Source organism: Scyliorhinus canicula, chromosome 8 (genome assembly GCF_902713615.1).
Source record: "Scyliorhinus canicula chromosome 8, sScyCan1.1, whole genome shotgun sequence".
In the NCBI taxonomy this organism is placed as follows: domain Eukaryota; kingdom Metazoa; phylum Chordata; class Chondrichthyes; order Carcharhiniformes; family Scyliorhinidae; genus Scyliorhinus; species Scyliorhinus canicula.
This window is the reverse complement of record NC_052153.1, coordinates 6,121,712-6,139,337: the sequence shown is the minus strand read 5'-3', so window position 1 is coordinate 6,139,337 and position 17,626 is coordinate 6,121,712. Positions and strand designations below refer to the sequence as shown.

At 48.0% G+C, this 17,626-nt stretch overlaps 1 protein-coding gene across 1 annotated transcript in view; it reads left to right on the top strand.

Moving 5' to 3' along the window:
* The window catches only part of apba1a (amyloid beta (A4) precursor protein-binding, family A, member 1a), a 138,017-nt gene that overhangs the window by 101,992 nt on the left and 18,399 nt on the right, over positions 1–17,626 (top strand). Inside the window, exons 6-9 of the mRNA XM_038805509.1 lie at positions 1,125–1,211; positions 6,374–6,559; positions 10,788–10,967; positions 13,914–14,126. Of these exons, the coding sequence (XP_038661437.1) occupies positions 1,125–1,211; positions 6,374–6,559; positions 10,788–10,967; positions 13,914–14,126 (666 nt within the window). The remainder of the gene's footprint in view (positions 1–1,124; positions 1,212–6,373; positions 6,560–10,787; positions 10,968–13,913; positions 14,127–17,626) is intronic.

Genomic DNA, 17,626 nt, shown 5'->3' with positions numbered 1-17,626 from the left:
GGGGCTGAATTACCTCTTTCCTGTTCTCACACACAGGACCAACCTTTGGTACCGTGCCGGCCGTGTGTTCTGTATTCTGATGGGTAGAATTTAGCATTCACTTGCTGCCTACTTATGATAAGCTACAAAGTATGTCCTTAACGCTCTGTCAATGCAGCTTGTGAGCTAACGGTCTTATCAGCACATTGCAAACCTAATTTTTTATTTATTTATCTGGATCGTTGCTCTGTACTTTAGTAAATGCATTTAAAACCCAGCTTTCTTTTGGTTTATCCTTTTAAATAGAATCCAAACCAATCGCATTAACCAGGCTTAAAATGCACGAACATTTGGCCGATGTGAATCTTTGACTCTCTCTCCACTGCGTGTGTGCAAATTTAATACTGATCGGCATTAAATTGACTCAGCGGGTCCCTATTAACTAAAGCTAGGCTAATTACCTGTCTGTCTGTTCAATGTCATGGGATCGGTGCGGTAAGGGGAAATCCAGAAGAGAGTGGGGTGGGGGGTGGGGGGAAGTCACCCAACTTAGAGGTCACCTTTTGGGGAAGGGGTATTTGGGGAAACAAGGAGGGAAGGTTGGTGTTGAATCAGCCATTACATTGAACATACAGTGCAGAAGGAGGCCATTCGGCCCATCGAGTCTGCACCGACCCACTTAAGCCCTCACTTCCACCCTATCCCCGTAGCCTAATAACCCCTCCTAACCCTTTTGGACACTAAGGGGCAATTTAGCACGGCCAGTCCACCTAACCTGCACGTCTATGGACTGTGGGAGGAAACCGGAGCCCCCGGGGGGAAACCCACGCAGACAGGGGGAGACCGTGCAAATTCCGCACAGACAGTGACCCAAGCCAGGAATCGAACCTCTGACCCTGGTGCTGTGAAGCATCAGTGCTAACCACTATGCTACCCTGCTGCCCATTAGGTGGCAAGACAGACTTAAGGCCCCCCCCCCCCCCGGTTCCTATTCTTCATATTTGGAAATGGGCATTCCATCTTCGTGGAATTATTATTGATAGGATGCTTCCACAACGGGTGAAACTTGAAGTCTGATCAATAATTGCGCCGTTGTAGTGTTTGGAGTGTGTCTCAGTCATGGCCTTGCGCTTCCCTATTAACAGGCTGCCGAAGGGGAGTCCCAGCCCATGACGGAAGTCGACCTCTTCATCTCCACCCAGAGGATCAAGGTGCTCAATGCCGACTCGCAGGTAAGTGCCAGGAGCCATGGGTGGGCAAGAAATTTGGCATATCGAATTGACTCGCTGTTTGCCTTCAAAAACGATGGGTGATTTTAAAACATACCTCGCGATGGATTGACCGCAGAAAGCAAACACGTCCTGACCTGTTGGAATGCTCCTTCTGCTGAGTTTCGTTATGATGAAGTGCTTGGCTGCCCAAACCCCCCCCGCCCCCCACCTCGATTCCGAAGCTCCCGAGACCGACTGTTCCATTGTGGATAATTGGATAGAGAATTGATTTATTGAAAAACCGCAGCAAGTGTCAGACTGTGATGATGCAGCAAATAAAACAAGTAATCATAAATCACAACATAGTTATAGACGATCTGTAAAATTAAAATAAAGGATAAAAGAACGAAAGGATTGCGCAATTATGAACATTTAACCATACAAATCATTGCAATACTTTGCAAAATGTAGGTCTCCTTAACTTACAGAATACAAGTGGAAGATCTGCTGTGTTCTCTGTTTTCTATTAATGTTTATAGATCACATCCTGTCGGGTTGAGTTCCTTAAATTGTCAATCATTTACAGACTATTTGAGTTTTGGAAATTAGGGGATTGAGCTGCCTCGTAGTCTATTTGTTCTATCTTTTATTTGCAGCATTGTCTATCCTCCATTTCTTCGCACATTTACGTTTAAATTTACAAATTTTTAAACCTATAATTGTCTATTTCAGAAACACTAAGTGAGGGGGCGGCACGGTGGCACAGTGGTTAGCACTGCTGCCTCGGGGTGCCGAGGTCCCAGGTTCGATCCTGGCCCCGGGTCACTGTCCGTGTGGGGTTTGCACATTCTCCCCGTGTCTGCCTGGGTCTCGCCCCCACAACCCAAAAAGATGTGCAGGCTAGGTGGATTGGCCACGCTAAATTGCCCCTTAATTGGGGGGAGAAAAAGAATTGGATGCTTCAAATGTGTAAAAGAAAAAAGAAGCACTGTACGCTGTTGAGGTCTTCACCACTCTCTCAAGCATGAAGAGGAGGCGATTCAGCCCCTCTTGGCTGTTCCACACCCTTCAATTAGATCATGGCTGAACTGCATCTCCAATCCAATTACCCCACTGCAGTCCTGTACTCCTCCTAACCACTCTCTTCAACTTGATGTGGAACGGAGCTTTCAAGGAGCTGCCCTGGGAGCTTTCTGGTACGTTTATCAGAATGCTAAGATTGGAAAACCTTGAGGAAGCTAGGCCTCCAGCCTGATTATATTTCTGTCCTGTCCCTTTTGATGTCAGCTTAGTTCAAAATGCACATTCAGACATTTGAAAGGTCTACTCAAATCATCTTGTCCCTGTAACCATTCTGGTAAATCTCCCTCTGCACCATCTCGAGGACCTTCACATCCTTCTTAAAGTACGCTGACCAGAAATGGATGCAATATTCTCCTTGTGGCCTAACCAGAGCCTAATAGACGTTCTGGTTTTGTACCCGATGCCTCTATTTATGAAGCCCAGGATCCTAATTGCTTCGCTAACCACTCCCTCGGTGCGTTCTGCCATCTTCAACGGGAGATGCAGGTGAGCACTAAGGTCCCTCATTCCTTGTCTCACAAACCATGCCTTCCCTCCACCCCATTCTTCTCCATTCCTTCATGTCTCCTTCTCTCTCTCAGCCTAGGCCTTCCTTTGCTTTCTTTTTCCACTTTTCCTTCAACCTCCCTTCCCTGACGGGGCAGGTGAAACATGGGGAGACACTGACACTTGTGCAGTTAGCCAATGATGAAGAAGTAAGTGGACCACACTGCTCGAGGGGCCGAATTGCCTACTCCTGCTCCTAGTTCTGATGTTCCTATGAGACGTTGGCAGCAAGGGGAGAGGGGATTATGGTTTGATTGGATGGGGTTATCCCTGACTCTGGGGAGTAGGAGATATAGGGCAGGATTTAACTACCCGGGAACAAAGTCCTTTAGCGAGCACGTTTAGCCGGGTGTTTCCTGGCGCTCATAGCACCAAGAAACATAATACTATAGAACGGCACACGGGTTAGGTAAGGGGCCTCAGCGGGGAACGTGCGGCCGAGATAGCAGACGGCCCAGTTTTCTGATTGAGGGGCGCTGCTCGGCAGAACACCTCGATGTAGCAAGAGATCGGGACGCCGTTTATAAATGGGGTCCGGACCTCTGGAGCCCCTGAAGCTATCCTCTCACCCCTCTTTCCCCGCCCCCCTCCCTCCCTCCAAGTTCCAACGCATTACAAAAGGGATTGACAAAAGGGTCAAAGTGGAAACGAGGGAACTTCCCCCCCCCCCCCCCCCCCCCTCTCCATGGAGAGGAAAACAATTTGCAGCGAGTTGTTATGATTGGGAAGGCTACTGGACACAGACATCCTCGGCAGAGGGAGCTGTAGTGACATGTACGAACGACTGCGAGAGAGGGCCGCCACAGAGCTGGACACGACGAGGAGGAAATGGGAGGCAGACTTGGGGTTCAAAATAGGGTGGGGACTGAGGAGCGAAGCACTGCATAGGGTCAACTCCACCTCTACATGTCAGAGGCTCGACCTGATGCAGTTAAAGTGGTACATAGAGCTCACATGAGCAGGTTCGTCCCGGAGGTGGAGGACAGATGTGAACGGTGCCAAGGAGGCCCGGCCAACCACGCCCACATGTTCTGGTCTTACCCCAGACTTGCTGGGTACTGGACAGCCTTCTTCGAGGCTATGTCCAAAGTGGTGGGGGTGAGGGTGGAGCCATGCCCGATAGTGGCGGTCTTCGGGGTATCAGACCAGCAGAACTCTTCATGGGGAGGAGGGCGGACGCCCTTGCCTTTGCCTTCCTGATCGCCCGCCCTAGAATCCTGCTCGTTTGGCGATTAACAGCACCACCCAAAGCTGCAGACTGGCTGTCCGACCTATCGGAATCTCTCCAAATGGAGAAAATCAAATTCGCCATCCGAGGGTCAGACGACGGCTTCCACAAAACATGGGAGCCATTCACCCAATTGTTCCGAGACCTGTTTGTGGCCAACACATAAATAAATAAATAAATAAATAGGCAGTAACCGGGGGAAATAGCCAGGACAAGATAAAAAGAGGAAAACAAGGGAGGACCGGGGAGAAATGTGAGGTAGCAAAACCCAGCAAGACAAAATGGGGACCAGCAGTGAAAAGGGGGGGAAGGGAGAGGGGGCAAGAGGAAAGGAGCTGGAGGGCGGCATTGGGAGGATTGTACGCTGAGCCAGACGGCGACAGACTGTAAATAGAGAAACCTAAGAAGGAACTTTGGTGACTACAATAAATTAAGGGGCAGCACGGTGGCACAGTGGTTAGCATTGCTGCCTATGGCGCTGAGGTCCCAGGTTCGATCCCGGCTCTGGGTCACTGTCCGTGTGGAGTTTGCACACTCTCCCCGTGTTTGCGTGGGTCTCACCTCCACAACCCAAAGATGTGAAGGATAGGTAGATTGTACACTCAAAATTGCCCCTTAATTGGAAGAAATAATTGGGTACACTACAAAAAAAAAATTTTTTTAAATTAAAACGAACGACAAGGTATAGAATTTTGAAAATGCCAATAAAAAGGCTTTTTTTTAAAAAATGATTGAGAAGGCCCTGCCTGAAGGGGCTGTGGAAGCAGATTTTCAAAGAGCTAGCACAGTCACAATGGGCCGAGTAGCCTCCTGTGCTATTCTCAAAACTGCTTCCTCCCCAACAACGTAGACAAACAGTGCGGGGTCAGGGAGAGGTCAGAGCCTGGGCCGTCCCTACCCTGCTCCAAGCTATTACAGGAAATGGAAAACTTAATGCTTTATTTGTACTTTTGCTGACAGCCATGTCGCTATCACTTAGGTTCCACTGGATGCATTTGACAGAATGCAGTCTGGACACATCACCCGGACTGTTCAACGCTGAGCTGTAAGCGGGGCTGTGTGGCCTTGCCCAGTGACAGCTAATCACCTCTTTGCTCTCCCACAGATGAGCCTGTGTTCCAAACCAGCTCTTTGATTTACAGGTTGTGGCATTTTGTATTTAGCTAGTGGTCGCATGTCTGTGAAATTGTGGCCAGTGTTCAAATCTGTGATGATTTCTCCTCCCCGCCTGGGTCGGTAGGTGATGCAGTGGGACTAGAGGTGGGTAGTGTGTGTGGGTGTATTTCTGTATCTGTGTGTGTGTGTGTGTGTGGTGTGGGGGGGGGGGGGGGGGGGGGGGCTGTGGAGGAGGAGTGTCTGCATTGTGTTGCAGCGTCTGTGTAAGTGTTTGCGTAGGGTGCCAGAAATGTATGTTCGTGCAGGCTGCTGTGTGCGTGTCTGGCTGTCGATCGTTGGGTGGGTATTCCAACATGGGTGTGTGAGTGGGTGGGCAGCCTGCGGCAGTGCTCGAGTGTGTCTCCGTGTGAGAGAGTGTGCGGGGTGGGATATATTAGAGTGGGCGCCTGATTTTGTGTTGGTGGGTGGGTGTGTTTGTGTGCGCGCGTGTGTTTTCTGTGTGTGCACGTGTGGAGTGTTTTGTATGCACGTGTGTTTTTGTGTGTGGCGGGGGGTGTTTTGTATGCACGTGTGTTTTTGTGTGTGGCGGGGGGGTGTTTTGTATGCACGTGTGTTTTTGTGTGTGGCGGGGGGTGTTTTGTATGCACGTGTGTTTTTGTGTGTGGCGGGGGGTGTTTTGTATGCACGTGTGTTTTTGTGTGTGGCGGGGGGGTGTTTTGTATGCACGTGGGTTTTTGTGTGTGGCGGGGGGTACGGCGGGGGGGGGGGAAACGGTGTGGGGGGCAGAATGTGTCTGTGGGGAGTGCTGTATGCTGGTTAGTTAGTTTGATGCTTGCAGGAGACGAGTTGTTTGTCATCAGCTGCCCAGTTTAATAAGGGAAACTGAAACACGTGACAACCTAAACCCCCACCCCCACACAGTGAAATCACTAAAACAGTGAAAACGCTGGTAACCCGAAACGCACCTGGAAAGGAAATGCATTTTTTCCTGACTGAAGGGATTAGCCCCAATTTACAGATCGACACAGCCCGAGAGATTACTGTGAAATGTTCAGAAATTTCTGGAAAAGTAGCCGATCGTTGGAAAAACCTTCTGAGCGTTTTGCTGTGGGTTTCTCAAAGTGACACTGTTTGAACTGGCCAAGGGTCCTGCTGAATTTGTACCTTTTGCCCCCCCCCCCCCCCCCCCCCCCTCCGTGCCTTTTCTTAGGAAACGATGATGGACCATCCTTTGAGGACCATTTCGTACATCGCAGACATCGGGAATATCGTGGTGCTGATGGCCCGGCGACGCATGCCCCGCTCCAATTCCCAGGACAGTGTGGAAGCTTCTCACCCGTCCCACGATGGGAAGAGGCAGTACAAGATGATCTGTCATGTTTTTGAGTCCGAAGATGTACGTAGAACTTTTACATTTGGGGGCGGGGGTAGGGGGGCGTTGGCTGGAGTTGTTCCAGGGGTTTCTGTGACGTGGATAGAACCCGAGAAACTGGGATTGTTCTCCTGGAAGCTCAGATGGGGCAAGAGGACATTTGAAAGGGTTGTTTAAATTCATCAGTTTTGTAGGCGGAAGGAAAGTTTCCCGCGATTCAAAGGGCGCAGATTAAAGGTGACGAGCAAAAGCAGCAGAGATGTGAAAGGTCTTGGTTAAGCAGTGAGTAGTTAGCAGGGGAGTGAGCGTAAATCATCGATAGAGCCAGCACCGACGCGACGGGCCGAACAGCCTCCCGTACTGTTCCATGAGTTGAAGAGATATCTGCTGCTGTTGTGAATGGTGTTCAACGCTGTTCCTAAAAATAATTCCAATCACAATATTAATCTTCAATTAATCCTATCCTTCCCGAGGTCCAGGTGATTTTTGGCATTTGTGGTCAAGTAAAATTGAGGCTGAAGTGAAATGCGGAAGTGTTGGAAAGGCTCAGCAGGTCAGGCAAGCATCTGCAGAGCGAGAAACCGCGTCAACGTTTCGATTCGAATACGACTCGCAGCTAAAGAGAGGCAGAAATGTTCCAAAGAGTCAAACTGGATTTGAAACATTAATTGTGTTTCTCTCTCCATGGGGAGTTTTTCCAGCACTTTCTGTTGTAATTTCAGTTTTCCGGTAGTGTTTGACTTTTGTGGCAGGATTGAGGCCCATTTGGCTGTGTGCTAATCGGGAGCCGATGACCTTGTACAAGACGGGCAAAAATTCTGGACTTGGGGGAGAGAAAAAAATACTCATAAATCAAATTGCTTGTGTCGCAACCAAGTAAATATTTTGGGGAATGCAGTTACAGTTTCCCTGTTGCATCCCACCCCTAAATATATCCATTTCACAAAGCCCTTCATCCGTGTTTTCAGATCCATCTGGGACCCGAGTCCGTTCTATTTCGCTTTGTTTGAGTCTCAGTCCACGTTCTGTTCTGATTCCGCTCTCTCTGTGTGTTTCCATGCCACCTTAGTTCTGATTAATGTTACATCTGTCAGCCATCTCTTCTCCCCCCCCCCCGCACTTTGGGGCCTCCTCCCTAAACTTGCGTAGTATCTACAGCAATGAAAGGTGCAGGCCAGCTGGTCTGTGCTGGTGGTTCTGCTACCTCCTCCCACCCACCCACCCCTGCTGCCTCGCACCCTATCACCAAATCCTTCTATTCCCTTTTCCCTCGAGTATTTATCCAGCTTTCCCTTGGGTGCCTTTACACTCTTCACCTCGACCACATTCTGTGGTAGCCAGTTCCAAAATTCCCGTCGCTCTTTTTGGGTGAGAACGTTTTTTTTCCTGAATTCCCGTTGACGGACTCTATTTGGTCCGTTGCACATAAGTGGAAGCGCCTTCTGTGCATCTCCCTGGCCGGTTTTGCTCAGTTGGCTGGACAGCTGGTTAGTTCAATTCCTGTTACCGGCTGAAGTTCTTCGTGAAGGCCCTACCTTCTCGACCTTGTCCCCCTCGCCCGAGGTGTGGTGACCCTCAGATTAAATCACCACCAGTCAGCTCTCCCCCCTCCGAGGGGAAAGCGGCCGATGGTCATCTGGGACTATGGTGACTTTTACTTTTTTGGCACAGACAGTATCTATGTTCTATTTTGTAAACGCAGATGCCATGAGCTGAATTAATTATCTTTTCTTATCCTTCTCAACAAGCCCTACAACCAACAATGCAGATGACCACACCATCCTCCTTCAATGCCTCTCCAGTATCATCCACCTGGATGGGACTGCTCTCACCTGGACCCAGTTATACCTAACTGGAGCTAGAGAATCACTTGCAATGGCTTCTCATCCAGCTCTTGCTCTGTTATTCCTGGTGTTCTCCAAGGATCCATCTTTTCCCCTCCCTTGCTGGCCCTCAGTGACATCATTCAAACAATATCAGTTTGCAGCTGTAGCTCTGTCTTACCACCGCCTCTCTCGACCCCTCCCCTGTTGTGAAATTAGCAGACTGTTCTTCCGGCATCCAGCACCCAGTGAGCAGAAATCTCCTCCAGTGAAGTATTGGGATGACCGAAGCTATTGTCTTCAGTCCCCACTCCGAACTCTGTTCCCTAACGACTTATTCCACCCCTCTCCCTGCCAGCTGTCGGTGGCTGAACCAATCTGATTGCAATCTAGGTGTTGTATATGAGCGTCCGGATACATATCTGCGACATCACGAAAACTGCCCCTTTTCATCCCCGTAACATCACCCGACTCCATCCCTGCCTCGATTCATCTACTGCCGAAACCCTCATTCCTGCCTTTGGATCTCCAGACTTGAGGATTTCAGCACACACCTGACCAGCTTCTACATTTTACCTTCAAAACCTAAGGGCATCGAAAATGTTGCTGGTCATGTCCTAACCCGCGCAAAGTTCAATTCGCTCGTCTCCTATCATCGGCGGCACAGTGGTTAGCACTGCTGCCTCACAGCTCCAGGGACCTGGGTTCAATTCCGGCCTCAGGTGTGACTGTGTGGAGCCTGCACGTTCTCCCCGTGTCTGCGTGGGTTTCCTCCGGGTGCTCCGGTTTCCTCCCGCAGTCCAAAGATGTGCAGGTTAGGTGGATTGCCCCTTAAGAGTCCAAAAGGTTAGTTGGGTTACGGGGATAGGGTGGAGGCATGGGCTTAAGTAGGGTGCTCTTTCCAAGGGCCAGTGCAGATTCGACGGGCCGAATGGCCTCCTTCGGCACTGTAGGGATTCTCTGATTCATCACCCCCTGTGCTTGTTGATCTACGTTCTGTCCTGGTTAAGCAACATCTCAATCTTAAAATTCTCATCCTTGTTTTCAAATCCCTTAATGACAGTCTTTCCCCTCCGGCCCTCCCCCAGCACCTCCCACTGTCACTGTGAACTCCTCCAGCCCCACAGCCCTTCAAAACAGCCGCACTGCTCAAACTCTGACCCTCCCCGGTATTGATCGCTTGTGGCCGTGCCTTCAGCCAACTGGGCCCGAAGCTCTGCAATTGCCTCCTTAACCCCTCGGCCTCGCACTCTTGCTTCTTAAAAGTTACCTGTTGACATCTGTCCTAACCTCTCCCTGTGTGTAAAACATTGTTTTATTTTTGTGAAAGGTGCTATATAAATGCAAGCTCTTGGATTGCTATTGGAATCCGATTGATTAGAAGTGAGGAGGTGGGATGATGGGGTAAGGAAAGCCTTGGAAGTGTGGAAAAGCTGGTTGCATTGGGAATGCACCGGGGGTGGTAGAAGAGCCTCTGAAAGAGTATGGGAGGCAAGTTGGTGAAGAGACCAGCCAATATTGCACTAATCCATACAGACCGGAGGATCTACCACGCTCTCTGCATTTCCTCCATTCATGGCCTGATAGCCATCGCTCCACCGTGGACGGCATTGGTTCCTGAGCTTGGGAATTCCATCCCTGAACCTCTCCGTTCCTCTCCCTCCCTCCCTCCTTCACCATGCTTCTGAAAAGCTTCCTTTTCTGACCAATCTTTCGGCCGCCTCTCGTTCCTAATGTGGCTCAGCGTCAAATGTTGTTTTACCTTGGCTCCCGTCAAACATCTCGGGAACTGTAACTATGTCAAAGGCTCTCTATAAAGGCAAGTTGGTGTTGAGGTACCAGATGGCGGCCTTGAGTGGATGAGGGGGACTCAGCAGATCCATCGGCCAGTCCTCTTAAGAATTTCCTGCGTGAAGCCTGTCCGCCAATTAAATATTTCCTTCCAATTCCCTCTCCTTTTTCCAGCTCACTCCTGCGTTAGCCACTGCAGATTAACTCCTGATCACAATGTGGGCTGATTAATACTGCGAGGCACGTCGCACTCTGTGTGAGGTAGTAGATAGTTCGTGGTTTCCATAGCATCCGAGCCTTTTCAAGTAACTTGCTGTTTCCTTTTTTTTGCCGAGTCTCTATTTTGTTTCTTTCGCCCCTTCTCCCATCCCCAGAAAAAACAAAGCAATGGACCAAACAATAAACAAATTGAAGAGAATCTGTGTTTACTAATTTTGATGGAAGGTTTCTTGAGAATCATTGTTCAAAGGCAGGGTAGATGCGGTCATGGTAATTCAACTTTTCTGTTTAAGAAAACTCATATCACCTTATCGTTAAATCTGCTGTGATCCTAATTATGCAAAGTTTGGCGCAGATTGTGGGTAATTATGATTCTTTCCTTTTTTTCCACCACCCCCCACCCCCCGCCTTCTCTACAGGCCCAGTTAATAGCTCAGTCAATAGGACAAGCTTTCAGCGTTGCCTACCAGGAGTTCTTACGAGCGAACGGCATTAATCCAGAAGATTTGAGCCAGAAAGAATACAGTGACCTCCTCAACACTCAGGACATGTACAATGATGATCTGATTCACTTTTCAAAGTCGGAAAATTGCAAGGAAGTATGTGTGGCTTTGTGCGTTACCCCCTTATTAAAAGCACATCTGCCAACTCTGTAATGGCCGAATGTCTCAATTCAGTTGTGTTGTGGTTTTTAAAGAGTTAATGAGGTGGCGTTGCAGCATCATGTTACGGGAAGGTCATGGTTCACAGCTGGTGTGTTCCGAGGGAAATGGAGCTTAGATTGGTCAAATCTGTACATTCTCCCCGTGTCTGCGTGGGTCTTATCCCTACAGCCCAAAATGATGTTCAGGGTAGGTTGGTGAATTAGCCGTGCTAAATTACCCCTTAATTGGAAAAAAAGAATTAGGTAATCTAAATTTAAGATAGAATAGACTGGTTAAATCGTGAGTACATAATCTTGTAACCCCCCCCCCCCCCCCCCCCCACCAGACAAGGGCCTCAGTAATGGGGGGGGGGGGGGGGGGCTCAGGCAGGGGTCTCTGTAGTGTGGAGAATCCTACAGGGGGTCTTTGGAATGGGGTGTTTCCAGGCAGTGATCTCTTTCGGAGGGTTTCCTGGTGGGGGTCTCTCTTATTGGAGGGGGGGGGTCTCTAGGGTGGTCTCTCTTATGGGGGTGGTTCCCGTGGGGGTCTCTCTTGTGGGGTGTTTCTGGTGGGGAGGGGTGTCGGGTTACCCTCGTACTGTGGGGGTGGGGGGAGCCAGGACATCCCATGGTGAGGTGGGGGTAGAGGGGGCCAGCCACCGGACCCTGCTCTCAGACCGCCTAATCAAAATGGGTGACCTGATAACGGGACTCACGATCCAATCCCCGCCATGCATAAATTTTCATGGCTGGGGATAGGAAATCGCCTCTGGATTTCCTCTTCCAGCATGAGCACAAATCAGCGGCAGTTCACCTCTGTCAGGAGTACATGGTCTCCCCAGACAGAGAATAATGGCCAAGCTTTGTATAACTGACGTGTGATCCGAAGTTTCTTAAATGTTCCACTCTTCAAATTTAAGAATACTCTGGCTGCAGCAGTCAATGAGAGTTCAAACAAAACCCTCTGCTGGACTGCTTTGATTGACAGGCGTAGGTTAGAACAGGCGGTAACGTCTGGTTTTGCAGTTTCAATAGAGCACTTTGTGGAAAACTCCCCAGAAGCTATCATTGTGAATGTTTGGCTGAGTTTCGAAATGTACACTTATCTCAGCAAGGCATTCTGAGTTCACAGTTTGATTGACAGTGAAAAAGGTTTTTAAAAGATTAGCTGCCTTTGATGTGGGAGTCTGGATAGAGGTTTGTTTCTTTACAATATATTACTAAGGAGATTTAAAAGCTTTGAATGGATTTAATGAATAGGAGGATTTTTAAACTACCAAGTGTGTAGAATTGAGAACTAGATTGTTTGCAGTTATTTTGCATCTCCACATGCTTCCTGAGGTCCACTTACGATAGGTAATGAGTGAGTGGCTATGGAGGGTATGAGGGTCCATGGTGGTAGGTGAGGAACATGAGTTGGTATTGAATTACAATGGGGGGCATGACAGACGAAGGGGGAATGGGTGTGGATGGAAGTGGATAAAGAACCTAACAACCTCTAAAACAACTGAGAGCAAGCCCCAGGAAACCGAGGTGGGCCTGCTAATCCATCCATCTCTGCACTCGCCTGCTCCCATGGCTTCCTGCACTTTGCCTCCAGGCCAGTGGGTCTAAATCACTTACACATCATTTAAACTCTCCACCTGAACATCTCGCTCTCGCTCGCCCTCTGTGTCTCTCTCTCTCCTCTCCCTCTCCTCCCGCTCACACTCACTCTCTTTCTCTCTCTCTCTCCTCTCTCCACTCTCTCTCTCTCCTCTCCCCCCTCTCTCTCTCTCTCTCTATGTCTCTTTCTTCACTCTCTCGCCTCTCCTCTCCCTTTCTCTGTGTGTCTCTCTCTCCTCTCTTTGTCTTTCTCTCTCCTCTCCATTCTCTCTCACTCTGTCTCTCTCTCTCTCTGTGTCTCTGTCTCTCTCTCACACACTCTCTCCTCCCTCTCTGTGTCTCTCTCTCTCACTCTCTGTGTGTGTGTGTGTCTGTGTGTGTGTCTCTCTCAACTCTCTGTGTCTCAGTCTCTCTCACTCTCTCTCTCTCACTCTCTCATTCTCTCACTGTGTGTCTCTCTCCTCTCTCACTCTTTCTCTCTCACACGCACACTCTCTCTCTCTCTCTGACTCTGTCTCTCTCTGTGCCTCTGTCTCTGTCTCTCCCTCTCCTCTCTCTCTCTCTCCTCTCCCCCTCTTTCTCCTCTCCCCCTCTCTCTCAGTCTCTGTCTCTCTTTCGCTCGCTCTCTCACTCTATCGCTCTCTCTCTCTCACTTCTCTCTCCGTGTCTCTGTTTCTCTCTCTCCTCTTTCTCTTCTCTCCCTCTCTCTCTCTCTCCATCTCTCTCTCTGTCTCTTTCTCTGTCTCCTCTCTCCACTCTCTCTCTTTGTGTCTCTCTCTCCTCTCTTCACTCTCCCTCTCCTCTCTTCACTCTCTCTCCTCTCCCTCTCTCTGTCTCTCTCTCTCTGTCTCTCTCTCTTTCCCTGTCTTTTCTCTCTCCTGTCTCTCTCTCTCCCCGTCTCTCTCTCTCTCTGTCTCTCTCTCCCTGTCTCTCTCTCTCATTTTTCCCTTTGCGTTTTCTGATTTCACCTCTGGCCTCAGTAAACAAAATCTGACCTTTGGTCTCAAAATGAAAACTGAGCCCCACGGGAGCGAAATTAAGGAAATGCTTCAAGTGTGGCCGAGGTTTGGAACTTGTATCTACAAATATCAGATGATGCTGGACCTGTGGTTAATTTTAAATCTGAGGCTGATAGATTTTGTTATGCAAAGTTATTAAGGTATATATGGGGCAAAGGAGCCAAGTCACCGATAGGCCGAGATCACATTAGCAGTGCTTGCTCAAGGGGCTGAATGGCTTGTCCCTATGCCTTTGGTTATTTGGTGATGCCTTTCCTTTCTTGTGTTTTGCTTCGCAGGTTTACGTTGAGAAGCAGAAAGGTGAAATATTGGGTTTGGTGATTGTGGAGTCTGGCTGGGGCTCCATTCTGCCTACGGTGATCATCGCAAATATGATGCACGCAGGCCCGTCAGAGAAGTCTGGCAAGTTGAACATTGGGGACCAGATCATGTCCATCAATGGCACCAGCCTGGTGGGACTCCCACTGTCTACCTGTCAGAGCATCATAAAGGTACATTGTCCACTATTTAAACTCTCTGTTGGGTAATGTTGGAGAAAGGGGAATTATCAGCATGTGGTATCTACTATAAATCGCAGACCCCTCGCTCTGTGTCCCAGTCAGATTTGGTGCTTATTCTTCTATTTAGGCCATCTCCATATTATCCAGAACTTTGACTCAACAGTGATGAGTCAGAAGCTTCCTTTTCAACTTCAATCAGAAACATTACATCAAAATCATTAACTCCAACCCCCTTGTGCGCTCTACCCCTGTGTGTTCCTCTCTTTCCACCCTGCCCCCCGTGCGCCCCACCCCCCCAAAGATTCACAACCCATTGAGTAAAGTGAATGCTCCTCATCTCAATCCCTTCTCCTGGGGTTGTGACCCCACCCCCACCCCTGTGATTTAGATTCCCCCGACCTTTGACACATCCTCTGAGCAGCCAACCTATCCAATCCCCTTCAGAATCTTCTGGGTTTCAATCAAATCGCCTCTCGTTCTTCCAAAGCCCCAAGAATCCAGCCTCAATTTCTTCAGCCTCTCGTCATAGGACAACCCCTTCCTCCCAGGGACCAATCAGGTGAATCTTCACTGTGCTCCCTCCAATGCAATATTCCTTAAATATGGAAACCAAAACTGTGCACAGTATTCGAGGTGTAGTCTTACCAACACCCTGTACAACTGGCAACATATCATTCCCCTGGAATAAAGGGGAACATTACATTCCTACCCCCTGCTTGCTGCACCTAGGTTCGGTTCCCGGCTGGGTCACTGTCTGTGCGGAGTCTGCACGTCCTCCCCGTGTGTGCGTGGGTTTCCTCCGGGTGCTCCGGCTTTCCTCCCACAAGTCCAAAGATGTGCGGGTTAGGTGGATTGGCCATGCTAAATTGCCCGTAGTGTCCTAAAAAGTAAGGTTAAGGGGGGGGGGTTGTTGGGTTACGGGTATAGGGTGGATACGTTGGTTTGAGTAGGGTGATCATGGCTCGGCACAACATCGAGGGCCGAAGGGCCTGTTCTGTGCTGTACTGTTCTATGTTCTATTCCCCTGGAATAAAGGGGAACATTACATTCCTACCCCCTGCTTGCTGCACCTGGGTGCTAACTTTCTGCATTCCTTGTACAAGCACAAGTCTCTTTGAACATCAACACTACAAGTTTCACACCTTTTCAAAAAACAAATATTCAGCTTCTCTAAACCTGTGACGAAAGTGAATAACTTCACACTTTCCCACACTCCACGGCACCGGCTAGCTTGTTGCCCACTCACCTAACTTGTTTATATCCTCTCTGTGCCCTGCCCACAATTTATCTTCCTACCTAGCTTTGTATCATCAACAAAACTTAGATCCTTCACTCTCTGTCTCTTTGTCCAAGTCATTAATAAATAGCTGAGCCCCCAGCACTGATCCTTGTGGCTCTCCGTTACAATGCCTGTCAACTTGAAAAAGTCCCGTTTATGTCCACTCTCTGTTTTCCAATCCTCTATCCATACTAATATATTACCATCAACTCCAGGACCCCTTATCTTGCCGATTAGTCTTTTGCATGACGCCTTATTGAGTGCCTTTTGGAAATCCAGGTATATGGCTACTCCTGGTTCCCCGTTATCTTAAAAAAAAACAAGTTACATCCTCAAGAAAGTCTAATAAATTTGTCAAACAGGATTTCCCTTTTGTAAAGCCACGTTGACTTGTTCTAATCACATCCTGCTTTTCTAAGTCTTCCTTAGTAATAGTTTCCAACATTTTTCCAACAACTGATGTTGGGATAACTGACCTGCCGTTCGCTGTTTTCCCTCTTCCCAACTTCCTTAAGTAGCAGAGTAACATTTGCCAACTTCCATTTTGATGGGACCGTTCCTGAATCTGAAGAATTTTGGAAAACCTTAGCTTGCGCATCCGCTATCTCTTTTAGAATCTTAGGATTTGGGCGATCAGGCCCCGGGGATAGGTCTGATTGTAGACCCTTAAGTTTCTCCAATACTTCTTCTCTGGTAATAATTTCTTCACCCATTTTAGCCCCTAGTTTACTGCCTACCGTGAAACCTGTGTCTTCTACTGTGAAGACAAACAGCAAATAATTGTTCTATAACTCTGCCAGTTCCTCATTCCCCCATGATAATGTCTCTTGTCTCCTTTTAAGGGACCAATGTTTACTTTAGCTACTCTCTTCCTCTTTATATTCTGTAAAAGCCCTTACACTCTGTTTTTATAGTTCTAGTTAGTTTATTATTCTATTTTTTTTCTCTTTCCTTCAACCTTTTGGTGGCTGCTTTCTAAATTCCTCCAATCCTCAGAGACTTGCAACTGTTTTTTGCAACGTTGTAAGTTTCTTCTTTTAATCTAATGCTATCCTTAAATTCCTGAGTGAGCCACGGATGGTCTTTCCTGCTGAGTTTTGGATTTTCCATGGACTATATTTTTTATTGGACCTTTTGAATTGTCTCTTTAAATGCTTTCCACTGTTCGTTTACCTCTGCACCGTTTAGTCTATTCACCCAATATACCTCTTTCTTTGTTCTCCCTTTTGGCTTTGTTTACGTTTAAGATTCTTGTTTGTGATTAGGACATGTCACTTTCAGACTTAACATGGAATTCATGTTATTATGATCACTATTTCCCAATGAGTATTTTACTATGACATTACTAATTAGCCCTGCTTCATTGCACAATGTTAGGTCTAGATAACTTTATCTCTATAATCAGTCCTACAACACATTGCTCCAAGAAAAGTTCACAACAACTCATCTTTTAGAGCACTCTTGTCAATTTAGTTGTCCCAGTCCATGAGGGTTATAGTTCCCCATGATTACCTCATTTTCTTTGTTATAAGCTCCAATGATTTATTCATTAATCCTCTATCCAACGGTATAACTATTGTTAGGGGCCTGTAAACTACTCTCCTTACTCTTGCTCTTGCTCTTCCTCTTCCTAATTTCCACCATTCCAGATTCAGCTTCATGATTCTCCAAGGCCAGCTTCTTTCTCACTAATGTCTTTTATGTCACTCTTCATTATCAGGGTTACAGCTCCTCCTTTGGCATTCTGTCTTTGCCATTGTTTCTGAAATATTGTACACCCTGGAATTATTTATTTCCCAACCTTGATCACCTTGCAACCATGCCGAGATCTAAGTCATTTACCTCTGTTTGTGCCACTCCTTCACCTCTATTGAATCTTCTCTCAATCTTTTCTTCTGCAGGAAAAACTGCTCCAACTTCTCCAATCTATCCATGTCACTGAAGTCCCTCATTCCCGAACCATTTTTGTGAATCCTTTCTCCACTCTATGTACTATCTTTGCATCTCTCGTAAAGTGGTGGCGCCCAGAATTGGATGTAATACTCCTAGTTGAGGCCCTATACAGATTTAACATAATTTCCTTGATCTTTCACTCTGTTTCCCTTTTAAGCAAAGCTAGGATGTTGCATGCATTGTGAACTGCCCTCTCCAGCTACCCTTTCGTCTTCAGTGATTCATGCACATAGACACCCAGGTCCCTCTGCACCTGTGC